Here is a 21,594-nt window from a genome sequence, read left to right as displayed (position 1 = left end):
GAAAAAATTCAGAACCTCAGATACATAGAAGAGAGAGTATTCTACTCAATTATAAGAGAGAAAGTATAATCTTGAAAGCTATAGATTATTCTACAACAATGGCCCCCAAAGAGATCTCATAGATTCTCAAGGTTAGTCTACTGGTGGTTCCAAATAAAAGTTGAATGAAATGAGAGTTTTTTTTTTAATTCAGATCTTCCTGCAATTTCCCTGGCAGTCCAGCGGTTGGGACTCCCCCCTTCCACTGCAGGAAGCACAAGTTCAATCCCTTGTCAGGGAACTAAGATCCCACATGTTGGACAGCATGTACCCATCCCTTCTCTGGCCAAAAAAAGTATTCAGATCTTCCTGAATGTGAAATAGATCTGTAGATACTTTGAACCTTTAGATATTCCAAACATGAAAATTCATTGTTAGAAAGTCGTAGATCTGTTGGCTATTTCTCTGAGCTAAAAGTGAAAGAGTGGCACTACTGAGATTGGATTTCAGAGACTAGCCTCATATGAAGGAATTTAAACATAACACATAAACCAATCAACTTCAAACAAGACTGCCATTTTGGTCATCAGAAGGGTCTTTATCATTGCCTAGTTTGTTTATGCCCTTCTTTCAAGCAGAAATCTTTATTCTAGTTACCTTTTTTTGATGCTGTCTCCTTGATAAGTATGTTGGATGCTTTCTGGCTGGCAGCTGGATCCTGAGATTGTACAGACAAAATGGGTTCATGGGAATCAGACTGCAGCTGAGAGGATTCATCAAGAAATTCATCTAGAATGGATAATGGAGCTCCTAGTCCTAAAAAGATTATATTTTAATGAGAAAAATAAACCTTCCTAAATTGTATTAATATTTAAATGTTTATTATAGGAAAAAATTTGAAGGTGGCTTGAAACTTCTAATCCAATTCTGAAAATATAAATAAATACTATGTTGTAAAAAAACAACAGGAAGTTAACATGTGATACAGTATTTATTCATTATGCTGCTGCTGCTGCTGCTAAGTCGCTTCAGTCGTGTCCGACTCTGTGCGACCTCATAGACGGCAGCCCACCAGGCTCCCCCGTCCCTGGGATTCTCCAGGCAAGAACACTGGAGTGGGTTGCCATTTCCTTCATTATGCTAGTGTCCATTATTTGTTTTCATACTTCATTCAAGACTCCACATTGTATTTAATTGCATTGAGCAGCTTCAGTGTACAACAAATTCTGGTAAATTCTCTTTTCATTTTTATTCTATTACAAATATTTGTGACATTTAACTTCCCCAAAATGAGATTTTTAAAGTATCTTTGATATTAATTTCTCATTCAAACACTTTCTTCTCTGCAACTACCCTCTGTGTTTTTTGTCTTCTAATTTTGTTGAGGTTCTCAATAGCTAAGTCAAATATCTCTCTTGGCAAATGTCATATTGCACTTGAAAATATGTGAGTTATTTTCAAATATATTTTGATGTTGATCTCTAACATAATACCACAGTGAAAAGAGAACAGACTGTACGATATCGGTATATTTAGACCATGAAATTTTTGCACCTGGTCTTATATCACTGGATATGTTCCAATGTCTTCATAGTTTATAGTCTATGGGACCTTGAATAGAATTTGTATCTTATTGTTATATGAAAATTGTGTAAATCTTAATTATGTCAGATTGGTTTATAGTGCTTTTCAGGTCTACTCTATCCTTCTATTTCTCTGTATATTCATTCTGTTAATCTTTGAGAGCTTGATATTGAATCTCCAACTAAAACTCTTAATTTACCTACTTTAAAAGATAATTGTAATATATAAGTGGAACTACAAGTAACTCTGTTATGCATTTTCAAGTCTCCTATAAATGTGTTATCATATTTTCATAATTTAAAAAATGAAAGACAAATACAGTGAAAAAAATTTATTATAAAAGAAGATAAAATACAAGTAACTTCCAAAGCATACATATCCCCTAAATATTTCATGGAAAGAAATGTTGTTTTGCAGACTTTTATTCTGATTAATTTAAAGAGCACAAGCTACACGGACAGCACAGCTCCTGCCACGATGACTCCCTAGTCCAAACCTGCTGTGAGCCCAAGTCCTGATAATTCCAAACAAATACCTATTGCCAAAGCTATACCTAGAATCTCAAGAATCCAAAGGAGAATATTAACATAGTTTTACAAAATATTAAAACCCCTTGAGGACAAGAATTCCATTGTATCTCATTACTCAAAAATCGTCACCACCATCATCATCATCATCATATAAAGTAGCTCCATTTGAACATGACTGTATTTGAACCTAAGGACTGTAATGCATAGTTTTATTTCTTTTTCACAACACTATGAGATATGTTTATTATGTTGCCTTAAACAAAGTGAACCACCACAGAAAAGTTAATTTGCTGAAGCTCTTAAACATACCATGCTGCCTCTCACATAAATACATGTTTTAGGAATAAAAATAAAAAGCAATGCCAGTTAGGAAATGATCAATGCCAATTGGCTCTGACTCAGAAGAGGTCACTCTCAGCTAGAGAAAAAGATATGGCTTTGAAAAATAGGTAAAAGTTGGATAGGTAAAGAGGTAGGGGCTAAAGCTTGGGAGTAGCAAGCTAATTATTTTAATAGGTACTGAGGACTGCATAGCAAAAATTAAGGAAAGGGAGGTTAGGGGCTAGAGTGTATTGGTATTTGAATGCTAGGAGTTTTCTTCTATAAGAAAAAGAAGAGGGTTACAATGAAGAGTTTTAGCAGAAAAATCAGAGGATTAAAGTGGTATTTTATGAAGATTACTCTAGTAGTACTACGCAGCAAGGAGAAAAAAATGTTGATGAAGAAATCCATAATAAGGCTGTTATAACACTCTGGATATTGGTAATGGATAGCGGTGGAAATATAAAGGGATGGTGTAGGGAGCATTTCGAAAGAGAATCAGCTGGTCTGGGAAATCAACTTGATATAAAGATACGGGGAAGGTCAAGGAAGCAAGCAAGAAGCAGCAGGACTGACTCTGAGATCATGAGCTTGGGTGCCTAATATAACAATGTAGGCAGTTTGAGATATGGGGAGATGAGTTAACTAGTGGAAAAAGCCACTGCTAGACTCTGGAGGGGCATCAGCATTAAAGACAGACATTTGAGAGTTATGAGAAGAGAAACAGAAACTGTGAGGGTCGGTGAGATCTTAGAAAGTAAGACAGTATTACTGGGAAATGATTACACCCAATGGATGTATCAAGACAGCAAAGTGAAGTGAAGTTGCTAAGTCATGTCCGACTCTTTGCGACCCCATGGACTGGAGCCTACCAGGCTCTTCCATCCATGGGATTTTCCAGGCAAGAGTACTGGAGTGAGTTGCTATTTCCTTCTCCAGGGGATCTTCCCGACCCAGGGATTGAACCCAGGTCTCCCGCATTGTAGGCAGAACAAGAAAGAGAAGGAAACCCAAACTATTAGAGATGGAGGTAATACAATATGCATTTCAGGAAAAAGAGACTGGTTAAATATGCAGACTGATCATCGAGACATGATGATCTTAATGAAAAAAAAAAAAAAAGAAACTGGAGGTGGCCAAAAAAGCAGAGTAGGAAGACCCTGAACTCACCGCCTCCCATTTGGAGGGAGGTGTAAATTTGGATGCACCAAATTTACAACCACTTATAGAACAGCTGTCTTTATCTATGAAAATGACAGAGACTAGAAGAAAATGTTTTCCACACTAAAGACTTAAAAAAGGAACCACAATGAGATAGTAGGAGGGATGGGGACATGGTATCGTCAGGATCCACACTCTCAGCTTGGTGACCCACAAACATGAGGAATATCACCATCATAGAGGTCCTCCCCGAGGAGCAAGGGGTTTGAGCCCTATATCAGGGTCCTCAACCCAGGGATTCTGCATCAGGAAGACAAGCCCCCAGAACATCTGGCTTTGAAAACCAGTGGGGCTTAGGATAAGGAGAGCCAAAGGACTATAGGAAATAGATAATCCACTCAAACGGCATCCACAAAATCTCACATGGTCCAAGTCTCAGCGCAGAGGCATTAACTTGAAAGGAGCCTGGGTCAGACCCTCTTGCTGATCTTGGAGAACCTTCTGGAGTGGCAGAAGCTGGTACTCCCTCTAGGGATGCAAACACTGGTGAAACAGCTATTTTGGAAGCATTCTACCATAATAACGTTGGTACTAGTAAATGCCATTTTAGAATCTTCCCTTTGGCCTATTACCAATGGGAATCGACCCCACTCACCAGTGGGTTGGCACAAGCCATGAGCTCCCCTGGAGCTCACAAACAGCTGTTTGGGGATACGGACTTGCCCACCAGTGGACTGGCACTAGCCTTGAGTCCCTCAGGGACGCACGACCAACCACACAGGAAGATACTGTGCTATCCAGTGGGCCCTCAGTCACCACATAAGGCACAGCCTCATGGACAATTGGGCCAGGGGCCAGTCCTGCTTACCAGCATGCCCATAAAGTTCACCTTGCCACAAGAGAAGAGGGATACTTCTAGAGTGTATACCTCTGGTGACCAGAGAAGAGTGCCCTGCTGGACCCCATTGGACATCTCCTACATAAGGCACTTCTTCAAGACAGGGAAATGTAGCCAACCGACCTATCTAACACAGAAATAAATAGAGAATTGGTGAAAATGAAGAGACAGATGAATATGTTATCAATAAAAGAACAAGACATAACCTTAGAAACTTAAACTGCTCTAAAAAATAAAGTTTGTATAAAAATAATATATTAATATGAAAAAACATGTCCTTCTAATGAATTTTTTCAACCTAGATGAAATTGATGAACCCTAAAAAGTAGAAAATGCAAAAAAGTAGAAAATGCCATGAATAACACTAAGAAACATAAAATACAAATACATTAAAGACGAAAAGCAAAAGAACAAAAGGTACCTAATAATCTGGATCATAAAACTAGACAAAACAAATTATAGGCTTTCATTTATGAACACAGATGCAAAGATCCAAAATAAAGAGTTAGCTATTCAAATCAAAAGGTATATTAAAAGTTAATACACTATGATCAAGCAGTATTTATTCAATTATTGCAAGGACTGTTCAGTATAAAAGAAATCTATCAATGTTGTTCACTATACTAATAGATAAAAGGAGAAAATAATTTTTTTTCAATTGATGCAGAAAAAGAATCTGATAAAGATCAATACTTATTAATGAAAAAAACTCTTTGGAAATTAAGAACAGAAGAGACTTTTCTTAATTCTGTAAAGGTTTTTTTTTTTTTTTTTAAGAAAAATCTTAAAACCATATCTTAGATTTAATAGACAAACTTTAAACTCATTCCCCTTAGGGAAAGAAGACAAGGCTGAACACTACAACTAATATACAACATATTACTGTAAATAATAAAAAGAGGTGAGCAGTATGAGAATTGGGAAGAAAAGGTAATACTATCATTATTGGCAGATGATATAATAATCATATTCTGGAAAAAACAACAGAAGTAATAATCCACCTGAGTCAATAAGAGTCAAATTATGGGCTTCTCTGGTGGCTCAGCGGTGGAGAATCCTCCTGCCAGTGCAGGAGACACAGGTTCGATCTCTGGTCCAGGAGGATGCCGCGTGCCAAGGAGCTACTAAGCCTGTGCACGACTACTGAGCCTGTGCTCTAGAGCCCAAGTGCCACAACTACTGAAGCCTGCACGCCCGGGAGCCTGTGCTCGGCAATAAAAGAAGCCACTGCAAGGAGAACTCTGCCCTCCTCAACGAGAGTAGCCCTCACTCCATGCACCTAGAGAAAAGCCCGCATACTAACAAAGACCCAGCCCAGCTGAAAATAAACAAATAAATAAACTAAGCTCCCTATTTTAAAAAAATGAGTCAAATTAGATTATCATACACAAGTCAAATCTAAAGAGCAATAGTATACACTAAAATCTAAAATGTAGAAAATCAATAGCATACATTAAAAAATGCCAGCAATAACCAACTAGAAAACATAATTAAAATAAGATACTCTTCTGATAGCAATGCAATCAATAAAACAACTATGAATTACTTAAACAGGGCCTCACTGGTGAAAAAATGTTAAAAACTTTAATAAAGAACCCAGAAGATGACCTGAGTAAATGGAGAGATTCTCCACAAACTTGGATAGAATGGTTAATAATATGCAGATGTCTACTGGGGTCCCCTGTTGGCTCAGACGGTAAAGAATCTGCCTGCAATGCTTGAGACCTGGGTTTGATTCTTGGGTTGGGAAGATCCCCTGAAGGAGGGCATGACGGCTACAGTCCATGGTGTCACTAAGAGTTGGACATGACTGAGGACCAAGCACAGAAGCACAGATGTGTATTACCCCTAAATTAATTTATAAACTCAATACAGTCGAAATAAAATGTCCAACTGGCTTTTTAATGTACTTGATACACTCACTATAAAATTCATATAGGTGAATAAAGATTCATGAACAGGTAAATCAGGTATACATAAAGCAAGCAAATGGGAAAACCTCATATGCCAGAAACCAAGGCATAGTATAACACCACAGCAATAAAGAATGTGATGTTGTTTTAAGATCAGACAAATCAGAACATAGAGCTCAGAGACATATACACCTTAAATCAAATGATAAAAGATGATTGTTTAACATATGGTTTAGAGAAAATTATCTCTCTACATGGAGAAAAATGAAACTAGTTTCCACCTAGCATCACACTCAAAGATGGAATCTGGACAGATTAAACATGTAAATGTAAAACTAATATTATAAAGTTAATTGAAGAAAATGTGACTTGAGGTAGGAAGAACTATTTAAACAAAACTTCAAAGGCACAAAACTACAAAGCATTTGCGGAGCTGAACAACATAATCAACTAATTAAACTCACTTTACAGAACACTCCACTCAACAACCTCAGAATATACACTCTTTTCAAGTGTACATGGATCAAGTCAGATTAAACTACTAAACCATAAAACAAGTCAAAATAGAATTAAAAGGATTCAAATCATGTAAAGCACATTTTCTAACCACTATTACATTAAATTAGAAATAAGAAACAAGTATATCAGGAAAAATTCTCAAGTATTAGAAAATAAAAAAACATATGGCTAGATAACCCAGATATTCAACTTCTAAGTTGAACAGTCCCAGCTACTCAACTTCTATGTATTTATACATCTCATCCTCTTTCCCTTCTGCCCTCAATCTTTCCTAGTATCAGGGGTGACAGAGGATGAGATGGTTGGATGGTATCACTGACTCAATGGACATGAATCTGAGCAAATGCTGGGAGATGGTGAAGGACAAGGAAGCCTGGCATGCTGCATTCCATGGGGTTGCAAAGAGTCAAACACAACTTTGCGACAAAAAATAATAACAAGTATTTATCCAAAAGAATGAAAGTCCATGTCTACACAAAAATTTGAACACAATATCCACAGCAACTTTAACAGTCCCAAACTAGAAACAGTCCAAATATATATCAGTTCAGTTCAGTTCAGTCGCTTAGTCGTGTCTGACTCTTTGCGAGCCCATGAATTGCAGCACACCAGGCCTCCCTGTCTATCATGCATTCCCGGAGTTCACTCAGACTCACGTCCTTCGAGTCAGTGATGCCATCCAGCAATCTCATCCTCTGTTGTCCCCTTCTCCTCCTGCCCCCAATCCCTCCCAGCATCAGAGTCTTTTCCAATGAGTCAGCTCTTCACATGAGGTGGCCAAAGTACTGGAGTTTCAGCTTCAGCATCATTCCCTCCAAAGAAATCCCAGGGCTGATCTCCTTCAGAATGGACTAGTTGGCTCTCCTTGCAGTCTAAGGGACTCTCAAGAGTCTTCTCCAACACCACACTTCAAAAGCATCGATTATTCAGCACTCAGCTTTCTTTACAGTCCAACTCTCACATCCATACATGACCACTGGAAAAATCATAGCCCTGACTAGACAGACCTTTGTTGGCAAAGTAATGTGTCTGCTTTTCAATATGCTATCTAGGTTGGTCACAATGTTTCTTCCAAGGAGTAAGCATCTTTTAATTTCATGGCTGCAGTCACCATCTGCAGTGATTTTGGAGCCCAAAAAGATAAAGTCTGACACTGTTTCCCCTGTTTCCCCAACTATTTCCCATGAAGTGATGGGACCAGATGCCATGATCTTCGTTTTCTGAATGTTGAGCTTTAAGCCAACTTTTTCACCCTCCTCTTTCACTTTCAAGAGGCTCTTCAGTTCTTTGCTTTCTGCCATAAGGGTGGTGTCATCTTTATATCTGAGGTTATTGATATTTCTCCCAGCAATCTTGATTCCAGCTTGTGCTTCTTCCAGCCCAGCGTTGATTAAATAAATACAGTGTGGTATCGCCACACATCAGGATATTATTTAGCAATAAAAAAGGATGAACTACTGATATGGGCAACAACATGCTTGAGTCTCAAAATAATCAACATTGTATTAAAGATTTACTGAGCATGGCCCCACCCATCAGAACAAGACCCAGTATCCCCCTCAGTCAGTCTATAGCATCAGGAAGCTTTCGTAAGCCTTTTATGCTTCTCCATGAGAGGGCAGACAGACTGAAAACCACCAGAAAACTAACCAATCTAACCGTACGGACCACAGTCTTGTCTAACTCAATGAAATTATGAGTCATGCTGTGTAGGGCCACCCAAGATGGACGGGTCATGGTGGAGAGTTCTGACAAAATGTGGTCCACTGGAGAAGGGAATGGCAAACCACTTCAGTATTCCTGCCTAGAGAGCCCCATGAATAGTATGAAAAGGCAAAAAGATAGGACATTGAAAGATGAACTCCCCAGGTCGATAGGTGTCCAATATGCTACTGGAGATCAGTGGAGAACTAACTCCAGAAAGAATGAAGAGATGGAGCCAAAATAAAAAGAACACCCAGTTGTGGATATGACTGGTGATGAAAGCAAGGTCCAATGCTATAAACAGCGATATTGCATAGGAACCTGGAATGTTAGGTCCATGGATCAAGGCAAACTGGAAGTGATCAAACCAGCAATGGCAAGAGTGAACGTTGACATTTTAGGAATCAGTGAACTAAAATGGATTGGAATGGATGATTTTAACTCAGATGACTATTAAATTGATTACTGTGGGCAAGAATCTCTTAGAAGAAATGGAGTAGCCATCATAGTCAACAAGAGTCCAAAATGCAGTACTTGGATGCAGTCTCAAAAACAACATAATGATCTCTGTTTGTTTACAAGGCAACCCAATATCACAGTAATGCAAGTCTATGCCCTGACCAGTAATGCTGAAGAAGCTAAAGTATGGTTGTATGAAAACCTAAAAGACCTTCTAGAACACCCAAAAAAGATGTCCTTTTCATTATAGGGGACTGGAATGCAAAAGTAGGAAGTCAAGAAACACCTGGAGTAACAGGCAAATTTGGCCTTGGAGTACAGAATGAAGCAGGGCAAAGGCTAATAGAGTTCTACCAAGAGAACACACTGGTCATAGCAAACACCCTCTTCCAACAACACAAGAGAAGACTCTACACATGGACATCACCAGATGGTCAATACTGAAATCAGACTGATTATCTTCTTTGCAGCCAAAGATGGAGAAGCTCTATGCAATCAGCAAGAACAAGCCTGGGAGCTGACTGTGGCTCAGATCATGAACTCGTTATTGCCAAATTCAGACTTAAACTGGAGAACGTAGAGAAAACCACAAGACCATTCATGTATGACCTAAATCAAATCCCTAACAATTTTACAGTGAAAGTGAGAAATGGATTTAAGGGACGAGATCTGATAGACAGAGTGCCTGATGAACTATGGATGAAGGTTCATGACACTGTACAGGAGACACGGAGGAAGACCATTCCAAAGAGAAAGAAGTGCAAAAAAGCAAAATGGCTGTCTGAGGAGGCCTTACAAATAGCTGAGGAAAGAAGAGAAGCCAAAAGCAAAGAAGAAAAGGAAAGATATAAGCATCTGAATGCAGAGTTCCAAAGAATAGCAAGGAGAGATAAGAAAGCCTTCCTCAGTGATCAAGGCAAAGAAATAGAGGAAAACAATAGAATGAGAAAGATTAGAGATACCAAGGGAACATTTCATGCAAAGATGGGCTCAATAAAGGACAGAAATGGTAGGGACCTAACAGAAGCAGAAGATATTAAGAAGAGGTGGCAAGAATACACAGAAGAACTGTACAAAACGATCTTCATGACCCAGATAATCACGATGGTGTGATCACTTACCTAGAGCCAAACATCCTGGAATGTGAAGTCAAATGGGACTTAGGAAGCATCACTGCAAACAAAGCTAGTGGAGGTGATGGAATTCCAGTTGGACTATTTCCAATCCTAAAAGATGATGCTGTAAAATTATTGCCCTCACTATGCCAGCAAATTTGGAAAACTCAGGAGTGGCCACAGGACTGGAAAAGGTCAGTTTTCATTCCAATACCAAAGAAAGGCAATGCCACAGAATGCTCAAACTACCATACAATTGCACTCATCTCACACACTAGCAAAGTGATGCTCAAAATTCTCCAAGCCAGGCTTCAGCAATACGTGAACCGTGAACTTCCAGATATTCAAGGTGATTTTAGAAAAGGCAGAGGAACCAGAGATCAAATTGTCAACATCCACTGGATCATCGCAAAAGCAAGAGAGTTTCAGAAAAATATCTATTTCTGCTTGATTGACTATGTCAAAGCCTTTGACTGTGTGGATCACAATAAACTGTGGAAAATTCTGAAAGAGATGGGAATACTAGACAACCTGACCTGCATCTTGAGAAACCTGTGTGCAGGTCACGAAGCAACAGTTAGAACTGGACATAGAACAACAGACTGGTTCCAAACAGGAAAAGGAGTATGTCAGGCTGTATATTGTCACCATGCTTATTTAATGTATATGCAGAGTACTTCATGAGAAAAACTGGGCTGGAGGAACCACAAGCTGGAATCAAGACTGCCAGGAAAAATATCAATAACCTCTGATATGCAGATGACACCACCCTTACGGCAGAAAGTGAAGAACTAAAGAGGCTCTTAATGAACGTGAAAGAGGAGAGTGAAAAAGTTGGCTTAAAGCTCAACATTCAGAAAATGAAGATCATGGCATCTAGTCCCGTCACTTCATGGCAAATAGATGGGAAAACAGTGGAAACAGTGGCAGACTTTATTTCTTTGGGCTCCAAAATGACTGCAGATGGTGACTGTAGCCATGAAATAAAAAGACGCTTACTCCTTGGAAGGAAAGTTATGACCAACCTAGATAGCATATTAAAAGGCAGAGACATTACTTTGCCAACAAAGGTCCATCTAGTCAAGGCTATGGTTTTTCTAGTAGTCATGTATGGATCTGAAAGTTGGACTATAAAGAAAGCTGAGTGCTGAATAATCGATGCTTTTGAACTGTGGTGTTGGAGAAGACTCTTGAGAGGTCCTTGGACTGCAAGGATATCCTACCAGTCCATCCTAAGGGAAATCAGTCCTGAATGTTTATTGGAAGGACTGATACTGAAGCTTAAACTCCGATACTTTGGCCACCTGATGCGAAGAGCTGACTCATGAAAAGACCCCGATGCTGGGAAGATTGAAGGCAGGAGGAGAAGGGGACAACAGACGATGAGATGGCTGGATGGCATCACCAACTCAATGGACATGAGTTTGAGTAAACTTTGGGAGTTGGTGATGGACAGGGAGGCCTGGCATGCTGCAGTCCATGGGGTTGCAAAGAGTCAGACATGACTGAGTGATTGAGCTGACTGACTAACTAAAGTGGAAAAAGTCAGACCAAAAAAGAGTATATACTGTGTAATTCTTCTTAATTCTAAAGTTGGGACATCCCCAGTGGTTAAGAATCTGCCTGCCAATGCAGAGGACACAGGTTGGACCCCTGGTCTGGGAAGATCCCACATGCGGCAAGCAGCTGGGCCTGTGATCCACAACTGAGCCCAAAGCCCTAGAGCCCTTGCTCTGCAACAAGAGAGGCCACCACACACCACAGCAAAGAGTAGCTGTCCGCACTCACTGTAGCTAGAGAAAGCCTGCACACATTGATGGAAGACTCAGCGCATCCATAAATAAATAAGTAAAATTATAACAAATGCAAAGTCATCCATAGGTGCCGGGGTCCAGCCCCGGTGGATCCAGGGAATTCGATGGTGTTGGTGAGGAAAACTTATTTATTTATTAATATAAGATTAGATTAGGAAGATATAGTGTAGTAGGAAAATTAAGTGGAGAAAGAAGGCTGAATAACTTCGCTTACGGGGAAGGCCAATAAAGTTCCAGACAAGGAGCTAGCACCATCTACGTTGGGCCACCGGTGCCCACTTGAATATCGGGGGGTGCCCCGCCTTGGGCTCCCCCTCGTGTGGATCTTAAAAGCCGGGACAAGTAAGTAGACATGGCGAGCCACCCCGCTCCAGATGGGAATTCAGCCTGAAATTAGAGTAAAGAGGAGACACGGGGGAAACCAGTCCAGCGACTGGCCCCGTCCTCTATTGTTCAGAAGGCCTTTTATACTTTTGATAAAACATGGAGATCAATGGGTAACACAAAGTTATGCAGCATTAGCAGCCCAGACTCTTATCAAAACCAGGCTTTTCTCTCTGCATACCTCATTGTATACACAAGTCTTAGATGATTTACATCATCTTCTGGCCAAAAAGGCCAATTAACATTTTACAGCCTTTTTTCTGATAAGGGTTTGTCAACCAGAAGACTTATTTGTGTTGATCTTCCCAAAGTCTGGTGCCACTCTCAGAAAGCACTAAATAAAGTTACATTCTTACATAGCAAGGACACAAGAGGAGTGCAGTGATATATAACAAAAGTAATTAACTCAAAAGTCTAGTGTTGCTAACATCAAAACTACTATATATCTTTTTCCATATCCCATTTACATTGATTAACATCCTCCCAGGTGCCTAAAAGATAAAGAATATGGAGGCCTGGTAGCAGTCATTGAGTCAACAGTGAAAACCCTCTACCAATATAATTTTTAACTCTTTAGAAAAGGCTCTGTATCTTTAAGATGCTTTTAAACTTTGTGCCTCTCACGGTTGGGGGGCTGTAAGCAATTCACAAGCTGTAAGAGGTCTGGGGGAACCTGTTAGGCAAGCTAGAGAGTTATCAGAGGGGTTTTTACTGAAACATCCCTTTCAAATGCAGAAGGCTAAAGCCCTGATTTGACTTTTTCCAGAGAATATTAGAAGAGTGGAAAAGCAGGCAGATTCTCATTTGTTGGGGCGTGGATGCTCAGGAAATCCCAGGGGGAAAACCTGAGGTCTGATTAGCCTTGCCATCAGAGCTCTGCTGCATGACCTTGTCACGGGTGGAATCCCTCACGCTGGCTCCCGGCACATAGTAATAGAAAGTTGATTGGTGTTTATATGGAAACAGGGCCAAGACAAAGAGATTACAGTCTACAGCCATACCACCCTGAATTGCGCCAGATCTCACCTGATCAGGGTCAGGCCTGTTGAGTACTTGGATGGGAGAAAGAGATTACAAATGGGCACAAAGAAAGTTCTGGAGTTTTCAGATATGTTCATTATGTTCATTATATTGACTATGGTGATGTTTCCATGGATGTGTTTGTATGTCAAAACTTATCAAACTGTACACGTTAAATATGTGCAGTTTATGAAATATCCATTATACCTTAAACTGTTGAAAATATATGTACACAAAATAACAATTCTTTGTTAGTAAGTGTAACAACTTATAAACAAAATAACATATGCAAGAAACACATAAAAACACACAACTTTAACACATTAGAATGATTTCCTAAAGTGGAGGAAAGGAGAATGTCAATGAAGAACAGGAAAAAAAAAAAGTGTATAAATAAATTTAAAAATTTTACAATCACATTACTGAGACTTTAGATCCTGGGGAAGAGAGTGAGGGGGAAAAGAATGAAACTTACTCTGCTAAAATGATACCCCTTTCGGTGGCTCAGAGGTTAAAGCATCTGCCTCCAATGTGGGAGACCCAGGTTTGATCCCTGGGTCGGGAAGATCCCCTGGAGAAGGAAATGGCAACCCACTCCAGTATTCTTGCCTGGAGAATCCCTTGGATAGAGGAGCCTGGTAGGCTACAGTCCACGGGGTTGCAAAGAGTCGGACACAACTGAACGACTTCACCTTCAGCTTCACCTTCAGAGTTGTTAAATTCTCTAAAAATTTTTAAGTCTCAAAAAATTGACAAGCAACAACAGTAGAAATTTCCAACTTTCAGTCACATGAATGAGGAAATGTTTAGGACTGTTGCCTGGTAGCCCTGGAACAACTCAAAACTCCACGTTCTCATTCATTTAACAGCTATATACTGAGTACCTACTATGTGCCAGGTCCCACTCATGAGGCCAATAATTCTTCCAATAGCCACACACCATCTCCCTGGTCCTACCTGTTGGGGCTTCCACTTTGAGGGCTGCTGTAGAAGAACCACTGGTAACTCCCCAAGGACCTAAGCTGGATTCTGCTTTCCCTCCTTCCTCAACACACTCTACAGTACCGGCGCTCTTCTGCCTCGTTACTTGTGCCTGAAGAACCCGTGCCTGAAGCTGTTTGAAGGCTTCATGAAATGCCATTTCCATTCGAATATCATTATTTTGAATTTCATAGTACAAGCCTGAAAAAAAAAGACGCTGAAACAAATGTGACTAATTTCCCACTATCAAATACTGTAGAAGGACAGCATTTCATTTAGATTTCCCACACTTCTACCAAAGTTTAAGAATTACATGATGGGCCATTAAAGAATGGAAAGAGAAAGGGAAAATCTAATGAAAGAAGAGACATTTGTATCAGAGGAAAGTATCAAACCAAGTAAAGTCCAGGCTACAACATTGGTTGGTTCCAAGCAAGTAGCATCCTCAAAGTAAACTTCCGCCTGCTCATAGTTCTCCATCAGGACAGCCAGGACACCACACAGCAACAAGCTGAGAAGAGACCACCAGCATGACTGACAACATGGCCCCACGTCACAGGAACCAAGGCAAACTCACACCGAAGCTTATCTGCCCCTACTCATTCCTCATCTCTCTTCCAACCATACCTCTGGATGTGATTCTGGTTCAGGGAAAGGGCTTTTCGAAAGCACTCCTGTGCTTTGATATTGTCTTCAGTTAGGAGGCAGAAAGCACCGTAGTCCAGCCAGTGCTCCAGGTTCTGGGGCTCCCGAACTAACCTCTGCCACACGAAACATCAGGAGGACCAAGGTTACTGAGACGCTATGTTACATCCTTCATGCGCATAACATCACAGAGCAAGCACTCCAAAAATACTATAAGCTCTATGAAATTAGAAATGTGACTTCTTTTTTGCTTGCCACTAACTTCTGAATGCCCAGAACAGTCACTTACTTGTCTGGCTTATATTATGTGGTCAATAAATATTTCTGGAAATAATGTAAAAAATGAAAGCCTCAAAAAACAAATGAATCCTCAGTTCATTGCTTTCTAGTATCAGTGTTTTGGTCACCATATGCTCATCCAATACTTGGGAACCAAAAGATTCATTTTATGTTTCATTTTAAAGATTTACATATAATCACTTCTGTCACAGTCTTGAGGAGGCAAATATCAGCTTATCCACAAATATGTAATACTAAAAACAACTTATGATGAGTGAAAACTATAAAACATTGCTAAAAGAAATTAAAGAAGAGAGATAAACAAATGAAAGCACATTGCATGTTCACAGATTAGATTAGAAGACAATACTGTGAAAAGCAATATACAGATTCAATGCAATATCTATCAAAATCCCAATGATATTTTTTTGCAGAAATAAAAAAGCCTATTCCAAAATTCATATGGAATCTTAAGGATCCTGAATATCCAAAACAATCTTAAAAAAGAACAAAACTAGAAAACTCAAACTTCCTGATTTCAGAACTTAACAAAGTTACAGTAATCAGTCTGGTACTAGTATAAAGACGGACATATAAGCCAAGGGAATAGAATGGAGAGTCCAGAAATAAATCCTAACATATATGGTCAAATGACTTTTGACAAAGATGTCAAGACCATTCGGTAGGGAAAGGACAATCTTTTATGCAAACTATGCTAGGAAAACTGAATATCCACATGCAGAGAATGAAGTTGAACCCTTACCTAACACCATATACAAAAAATAATTCAAATGGATCAAAGCCATAAATGTAGTACCTAAAACTATAAAATTCTCAGAAGAAAACACAGGGTAACAGCTTCACAACTGGATGTGACAATCTTCCTCCAGCTGACTTACTCCTCAGTTTGAATATACACCAGTGCACCCTCCCTTTTCCTCTGAGTCCCCTCCTAGGGACAGAGGTCCCAACCAGATCACTTTTCTTCCCTTTCAACTAAATTATGCATGTATCTTTCCGACAGCCTTGGTTGTACAGGAGTCCTTCTGTCAGTTTCCAGTGAGAATTGTTCCACATGTAGATGTATTTTTAATGTGCTTAAGGCAAGGAGGTGACCTCCATGTCCTCTTACTCTGCCATCTTTATTTCTCTCTCTCCAGGTTCATTTTCTGCATGTGGATAACCAACTGTTCTAACACAATTTTTTGAAAAGCCTATCCTTTCAGCATTGAATTTTTAAATTTGTAAACAATTTTGTCAAAAATATAATGGCTCTGTTTCTGGACCTATTTTTGGACTCTGTTTTATTGATCTATGTGTCAGTCTTTTCACCAACAAGGTTGGATTTTAAACAATCAAACACTACTATGTATTATACCCATATTTACAATTAGCAGTAGCAACAACCACCAGAAAGATGTTTAATTACCTCTTCATAGTACACTGTCGCCATTTCATAGTTTTCATTGACTTCTGCTTCAAATGCAAAGAGTCGAAGCTGTTCACTGCTAGTATAAATGACTGGAGGGGTGCCTTGGACATCATCTGGTATGGTCTTGTCAGCATTAAGATGAGAGGCAGACAAAATGAAGCAGTTATAAGCAGAGAAGTTTTATAAGAATAAACCAGATATGAGACTCTAGTTATGATATCTAAAATGATACTGAGGTTTCTCACAGTCTTGCCAGTACAGTAACAGAGTGCGTGTGAACCAACAGATAAATATCAAGGGTGAAATAGAATCTCAGGTATCTGAACACCAAAAGTCTGAGGTTCATGGAAGTGAGTAAAAATTATTCACAGCAGAACTGCTCTCCTCAAGGCGGGGCAGTCAGCATCCCTAAGTCACTTCTAACCCCAAATAGCTTCTTTCCTTTTCTCTAGTGTACAGAAATATTATCATTTTTTAGGTGTCATGACATGAAAAGGGCAAGAACTAGCTAGAATCTTCAAACATCGAGAAAACAAATCTTTGGCAGCTACATCTATATTTTCAGTGGGATATATAGACAGATTCTACCAAGGAGACATTTTAGATATAGCCAGAAAGGTAGAAGGAAAAATAACATATCCTTTATACCCAGATAGGAAAGGAGGTCTGGTATAACAAGCAATCTCTTGGGCCAGAGGCTAGAGGCAGGGAAGACCCCTCCCCCGATTTCTTAACCAGAAATAAAACTTATATCATTGACTTTAACAAGGAGAGTTACTAAGGAATGTGAGGAGTGAAGCTAAGTTTGGGATGGGCCAAAGAGAGCTTCTGATCACTGTTAATGCCTCTGTACTCCGTTCTTTCTAATTCTGAGCTCCAAATCCCTATAGCAACACACTCCTATGCCCAAACCAGAAATATTTTACCTCTAATATCCACTCCCCACACCCACATTACAAGCCTTCTGTCTTCTTGTCATTTAGTCCCCTAAAACTGTTCTCTGACTTCCAATACGTCTATAATTTCCCAAATGGATAAGCCTGGACCTCATGATTATCTAATCATACTGCTCTCTCACCAGCACATTCAAGTCCTGGGCATCCTTGTCCTTTTCCTGCACTTGCTCAGACAACTCCCAAATCAAAACAATCCTACAACCTGACTTCTTCCTTCTTAGGCAGAAGCTGCTAATTGAGCCTGAAGAAAACCGCATATGGTCTTAGCTGAGGACTTTAATACTCTCAATAATCTATGTATTTGTCCTTGTTCAGCAACATTTTCCATTATGCTAGGCAGTATCTAAATTTTCTTCTCTTCAAACTTAACATTCAACACTTACTCCCTTCACTTGCAGTAAAGAAGTTACTTCACAGAGGAAATAGAAATTATTAGGCAAAAAAAAAAAAAAAATCCTACAACTTTTGAATCCCACAACCAAGCTCTGTTTTCTAAGATGTATCTAACTTCTTGGCTGTGGTGGGTCTCTGTCGGTGCATGTGGGCTTTCTCCAGCTGCAGAGAGCAGGGGCTCCTCTTCATCGCGGTGTGTGAGCTGCTCATCGGTGGCTTCTCCTGTTGCAGAGCACAGGCTCTAGGCACATGCGCCTTCAGCAGCTGCAGCTCTCAGGGCCGAGAGCATGGGCTCAGTAGCTGTGGTGCACAGGCTTAGTTAGTCCACAGCATGCGGAATCTCCGTAGACCAGGGATCAAACCAGCATCCCTTGCATTGCAAGGCAGATTCTTAACCACTTAACCACCAGTGGTTAAGACGGGAAGCCCCTAAACTGTTTATTCCTACATCCATTGTATGTCTTTCCTTTCAGCCTCAGAGGAAGAGGTATCACATCCTTCTCTGTTTCGAGACTAATCCTTACATCTAAATTCTTGACCCTTTTCTACTTGTATATCCCAAGTTTGCCATTGATTGCCCTCTCTTTCCCCTCAACTTTCAACTTCTCCCAATCTACTGACTCCTCTTCCTAAACCTGAGGACATTCTAAAGACTTCCGTCTTAAACAGAAAATCTCTAATTTCCAGCTACTATTTTCCTACTTTTTCCCTTTATCTTCCAACTTCTTGAATGTTTATCCCAATTGCTTTCGGATCACTCATTTACTCTTCAATTCACTATTACTTGGATCTACTTCATTAGACCAATGAAACCGCTATGTAAAGGTTAACAACAGCCTCTTTATGGCCAAATACAATAAAATCTTTTCAGACTTTCTCTTTTCTCCCCAGGTTTATGAAGATATAACTGGCATCAGTTCAGCTCAGTTCAGTTGCTCAGTCGTGTAGGACTCTGCAACCCCATGAACCGCAGCACGCCAGGCCTCCCTGTCTATCAACAACTCCCGGATTCCACCCAAACCCATGTTCATTGAGTCAGTGATGCCATCCAACCATCTCATCCTCTGTCATCCCCTTCTCTTCCTGCCCTCAATCTTTCCCAGCATCAGGGTCTTTTCAAGTGAGTCAGCTCTTCACATCAGGTGGCCAAAGTACTGGAGTTTCAGCTTCAACATCAGACCTTCCAATGAACACCCAGGACTGATCTCCTTTAGGATGGACTGGCTGGATCTCCTTGCAGTCCAAGGGACTCCCAAGAGTCTTCTCCAACACCAGAGTTCAAAAGCATCAATTCTTCTGTTCTCAGCTTTCTTCACAGTCCAAATCTCACATCCATACTTGACCACTGGAAAAACCATAGCCTTGACTAGATGGACCTTTGTTGGCAAAGTAATGTCTCTGCTTTTTAATATGCTGTCTAGGTTGGTCATAACTTTCCTTTCAAGGAGTAAGTGTCTTATAATTTCATGGCTGCAATCACCATCTGCAGTCATTTTGGAGCCTCCCAAAATAAAGTCAGCCACTGCTTCCACTGTTTCCCCATCTATTTGCCATGAAGTGATGGGACTGGATGCCATGATCTTAGTCTTCTGAATGTTGAGCTTTAAGCCAACTTTTTCACTTTCCTCTTTCACTTTCCTCTTTAGTTCTTTCTCGCTCTCTGCCATAATGGTGGCATCATCTGCATATCTGAGGTTATTGATATTTCTCCCTGCAATCTTGATTCCAGCTTGTGGTTCCTCCAGCTCAGCGTTTCTCATGAAGTACTCTGCATATAAGTTAAATAAGCAGGGTGACAATATACAGCCTTGATGTACTTCTTTTCCTATTTGGAACCAGTCTGTTGTTCCATGTCCAGTTCTAACTGTTGCTTCCTGACCTGCATACAGATTTCTCAGGAGGCAGGTAAGGTGGTCTGGTATTCCCATCTCTTTCAGAATTTTCCACAGTTTATTGGGACCCACACAGTCAAAGCCTTTGGCATAGTCAATAAAGCAGAAATAGATGTTTTTCTGGAACTCTCTTGCTTTTTCCATGATCCAGCGGATGTTGGCAATTTGATCTCTGGTTCCTCTGCCTTTTCTAAAACCAGCTTGAACATCTGGAATTTCATGGTTCACATATTGCTGAAGTATGGTTTGGAGAATTTTGAGCGTTACTAGCGTGTGAGATGAGTGCAATTGTGCAGTAGTTTGAGCATTCTTTGGTATTGCCTTTCTTTGGGATTGGAATGAAACTGACATTTTCCAGTCCTGTGGCCACTGCTGAGTTTTTCAAATTTGCTGGCGTATTGAGGGCAGCACTTTCACAGCATCATCTTTCAGGATCTGAAATAGCTCAACTGGAATTCCATCACCTCCACTAGCTTTGTTCGTAGTGATGCTTCCTAAGTCCCACTTGACTTCACATTCCAGGATGTCTGGCTCTAGGTAAGTGATCACACCATCATGATTATATGGGTCGTGAAGATCTTTTTTGTACAGTTCTTTGTGTATTCTTGCCACCTCTTCTTAATATCTTCTGCTTCTGTTAGGTCCATACCATTTCTGTCCTTTATTGAGCCCATCTTTGCATGAAATGTTCACTTGGTATCTCTAATTCTCTTGAAGAGATCTTTAGTCTTTCTTATTCTATTGTTTTCCTCTATTTCTTTGCATTGATCACTGAAGGAAGGCTTTCTTATCTCTTTGTTATTCTTTGTAATTCTGCAATCAAATAGGTATATCTTTCCTTTTCTCCTTTGCTTTTCACTTCTATTCTTCTCACAGCTATTTGTAAGGCCTCTTCAGACAGCCATTTCGCTTTTTTGTATTTCTTTTTCTTCGGGATGGTCTTGATCCCTGTCTTCTGTACAATGTCATGAACCTTCATCCATAGTTCATCAGGCACTCTGTCTATTAGATCTAGTCCGTTAAATCTATTTCTCACTTCCACTGTATAGTCATAAGGGATTTGATTTAGGTCATACCTGAATGGTCTAGTGGTTTTCCCCACTTTCTTCAATTTAAGTCTGAATTTGGTAATAAGGAGTTCATGATCTGAGCCACAGTCAGCTCCCAGTCTTGTTCTTGCTGACTGCATAGAGCTTCTCCATCTTTGGCTGCAAAGAATATAATCAATCTGATTTTGGTGTTGACCATCTGGTGATGTCCATGTGTAGAGTCTTCTCTTGTGTTGTTGGAAGAGGGTGTTTGCTATGACCAGTGTATTTTCTTGGTAGAACTCTATTAGCCTTTACCCTGTTTCATTCTGTACTCCAAGGCCAAATTTGCCTGTTACTCCAGGTGTTTCTTGACTTCCTACTTTTTCACTCCAGTCCCCTAGAATGAAAAGAACATCTTTTTTGGGTATTAGTTCTAGAAGGTCTTGTAGGTCTTCATAGAACTGTTCAACTTCAGCTTCTTCAGTGTTACTGGTTGGGGCATTCATGATATTGAATGGTTTGCCTTGGAAACGAAGAGAGATCATTCTGTAGTTTTTGAGATTGCATGAAAGAGGATACCCCCT

At 40.0% G+C, this 21,594-nt stretch overlaps 1 protein-coding gene across 2 annotated transcripts in view; it reads right to left on the bottom strand.

The window, feature by feature from the left end:
- CFAP70 (cilia and flagella associated protein 70) overlaps window positions 1-21,594 on the bottom strand; it is a 78,628-nt gene that overhangs the window by 16,198 nt on the left and 40,836 nt on the right. For both annotated transcript variants that reach the window (XM_068982516.1, XM_068982517.1), the window contains 5 exons: window positions 16,736-16,861; window positions 15,010-15,143; window positions 14,778-14,893; window positions 14,359-14,583; window positions 637-795 (listed from right to left, as the gene is read on the bottom strand). In XM_068982516.1, the coding sequence (XP_068838617.1) occupies window positions 637-795; window positions 14,359-14,583; window positions 14,778-14,893; window positions 15,010-15,143; window positions 16,736-16,861 (760 nt within the window). The remainder of the gene's footprint in view (window positions 1-636; window positions 796-14,358; window positions 14,584-14,777; window positions 14,894-15,009; window positions 15,144-16,735; window positions 16,862-21,594) is intronic.

The sequence above is a fragment of the Capricornis sumatraensis genome, chromosome 10 (assembly GCF_032405125.1).
Source record: "Capricornis sumatraensis isolate serow.1 chromosome 10, serow.2, whole genome shotgun sequence".
Lineage (NCBI taxonomy): Eukaryota > Metazoa > Chordata > Mammalia > Artiodactyla > Bovidae > Capricornis > Capricornis sumatraensis.
This window is presented reverse-complemented; position numbering and strand designations above follow the sequence as displayed.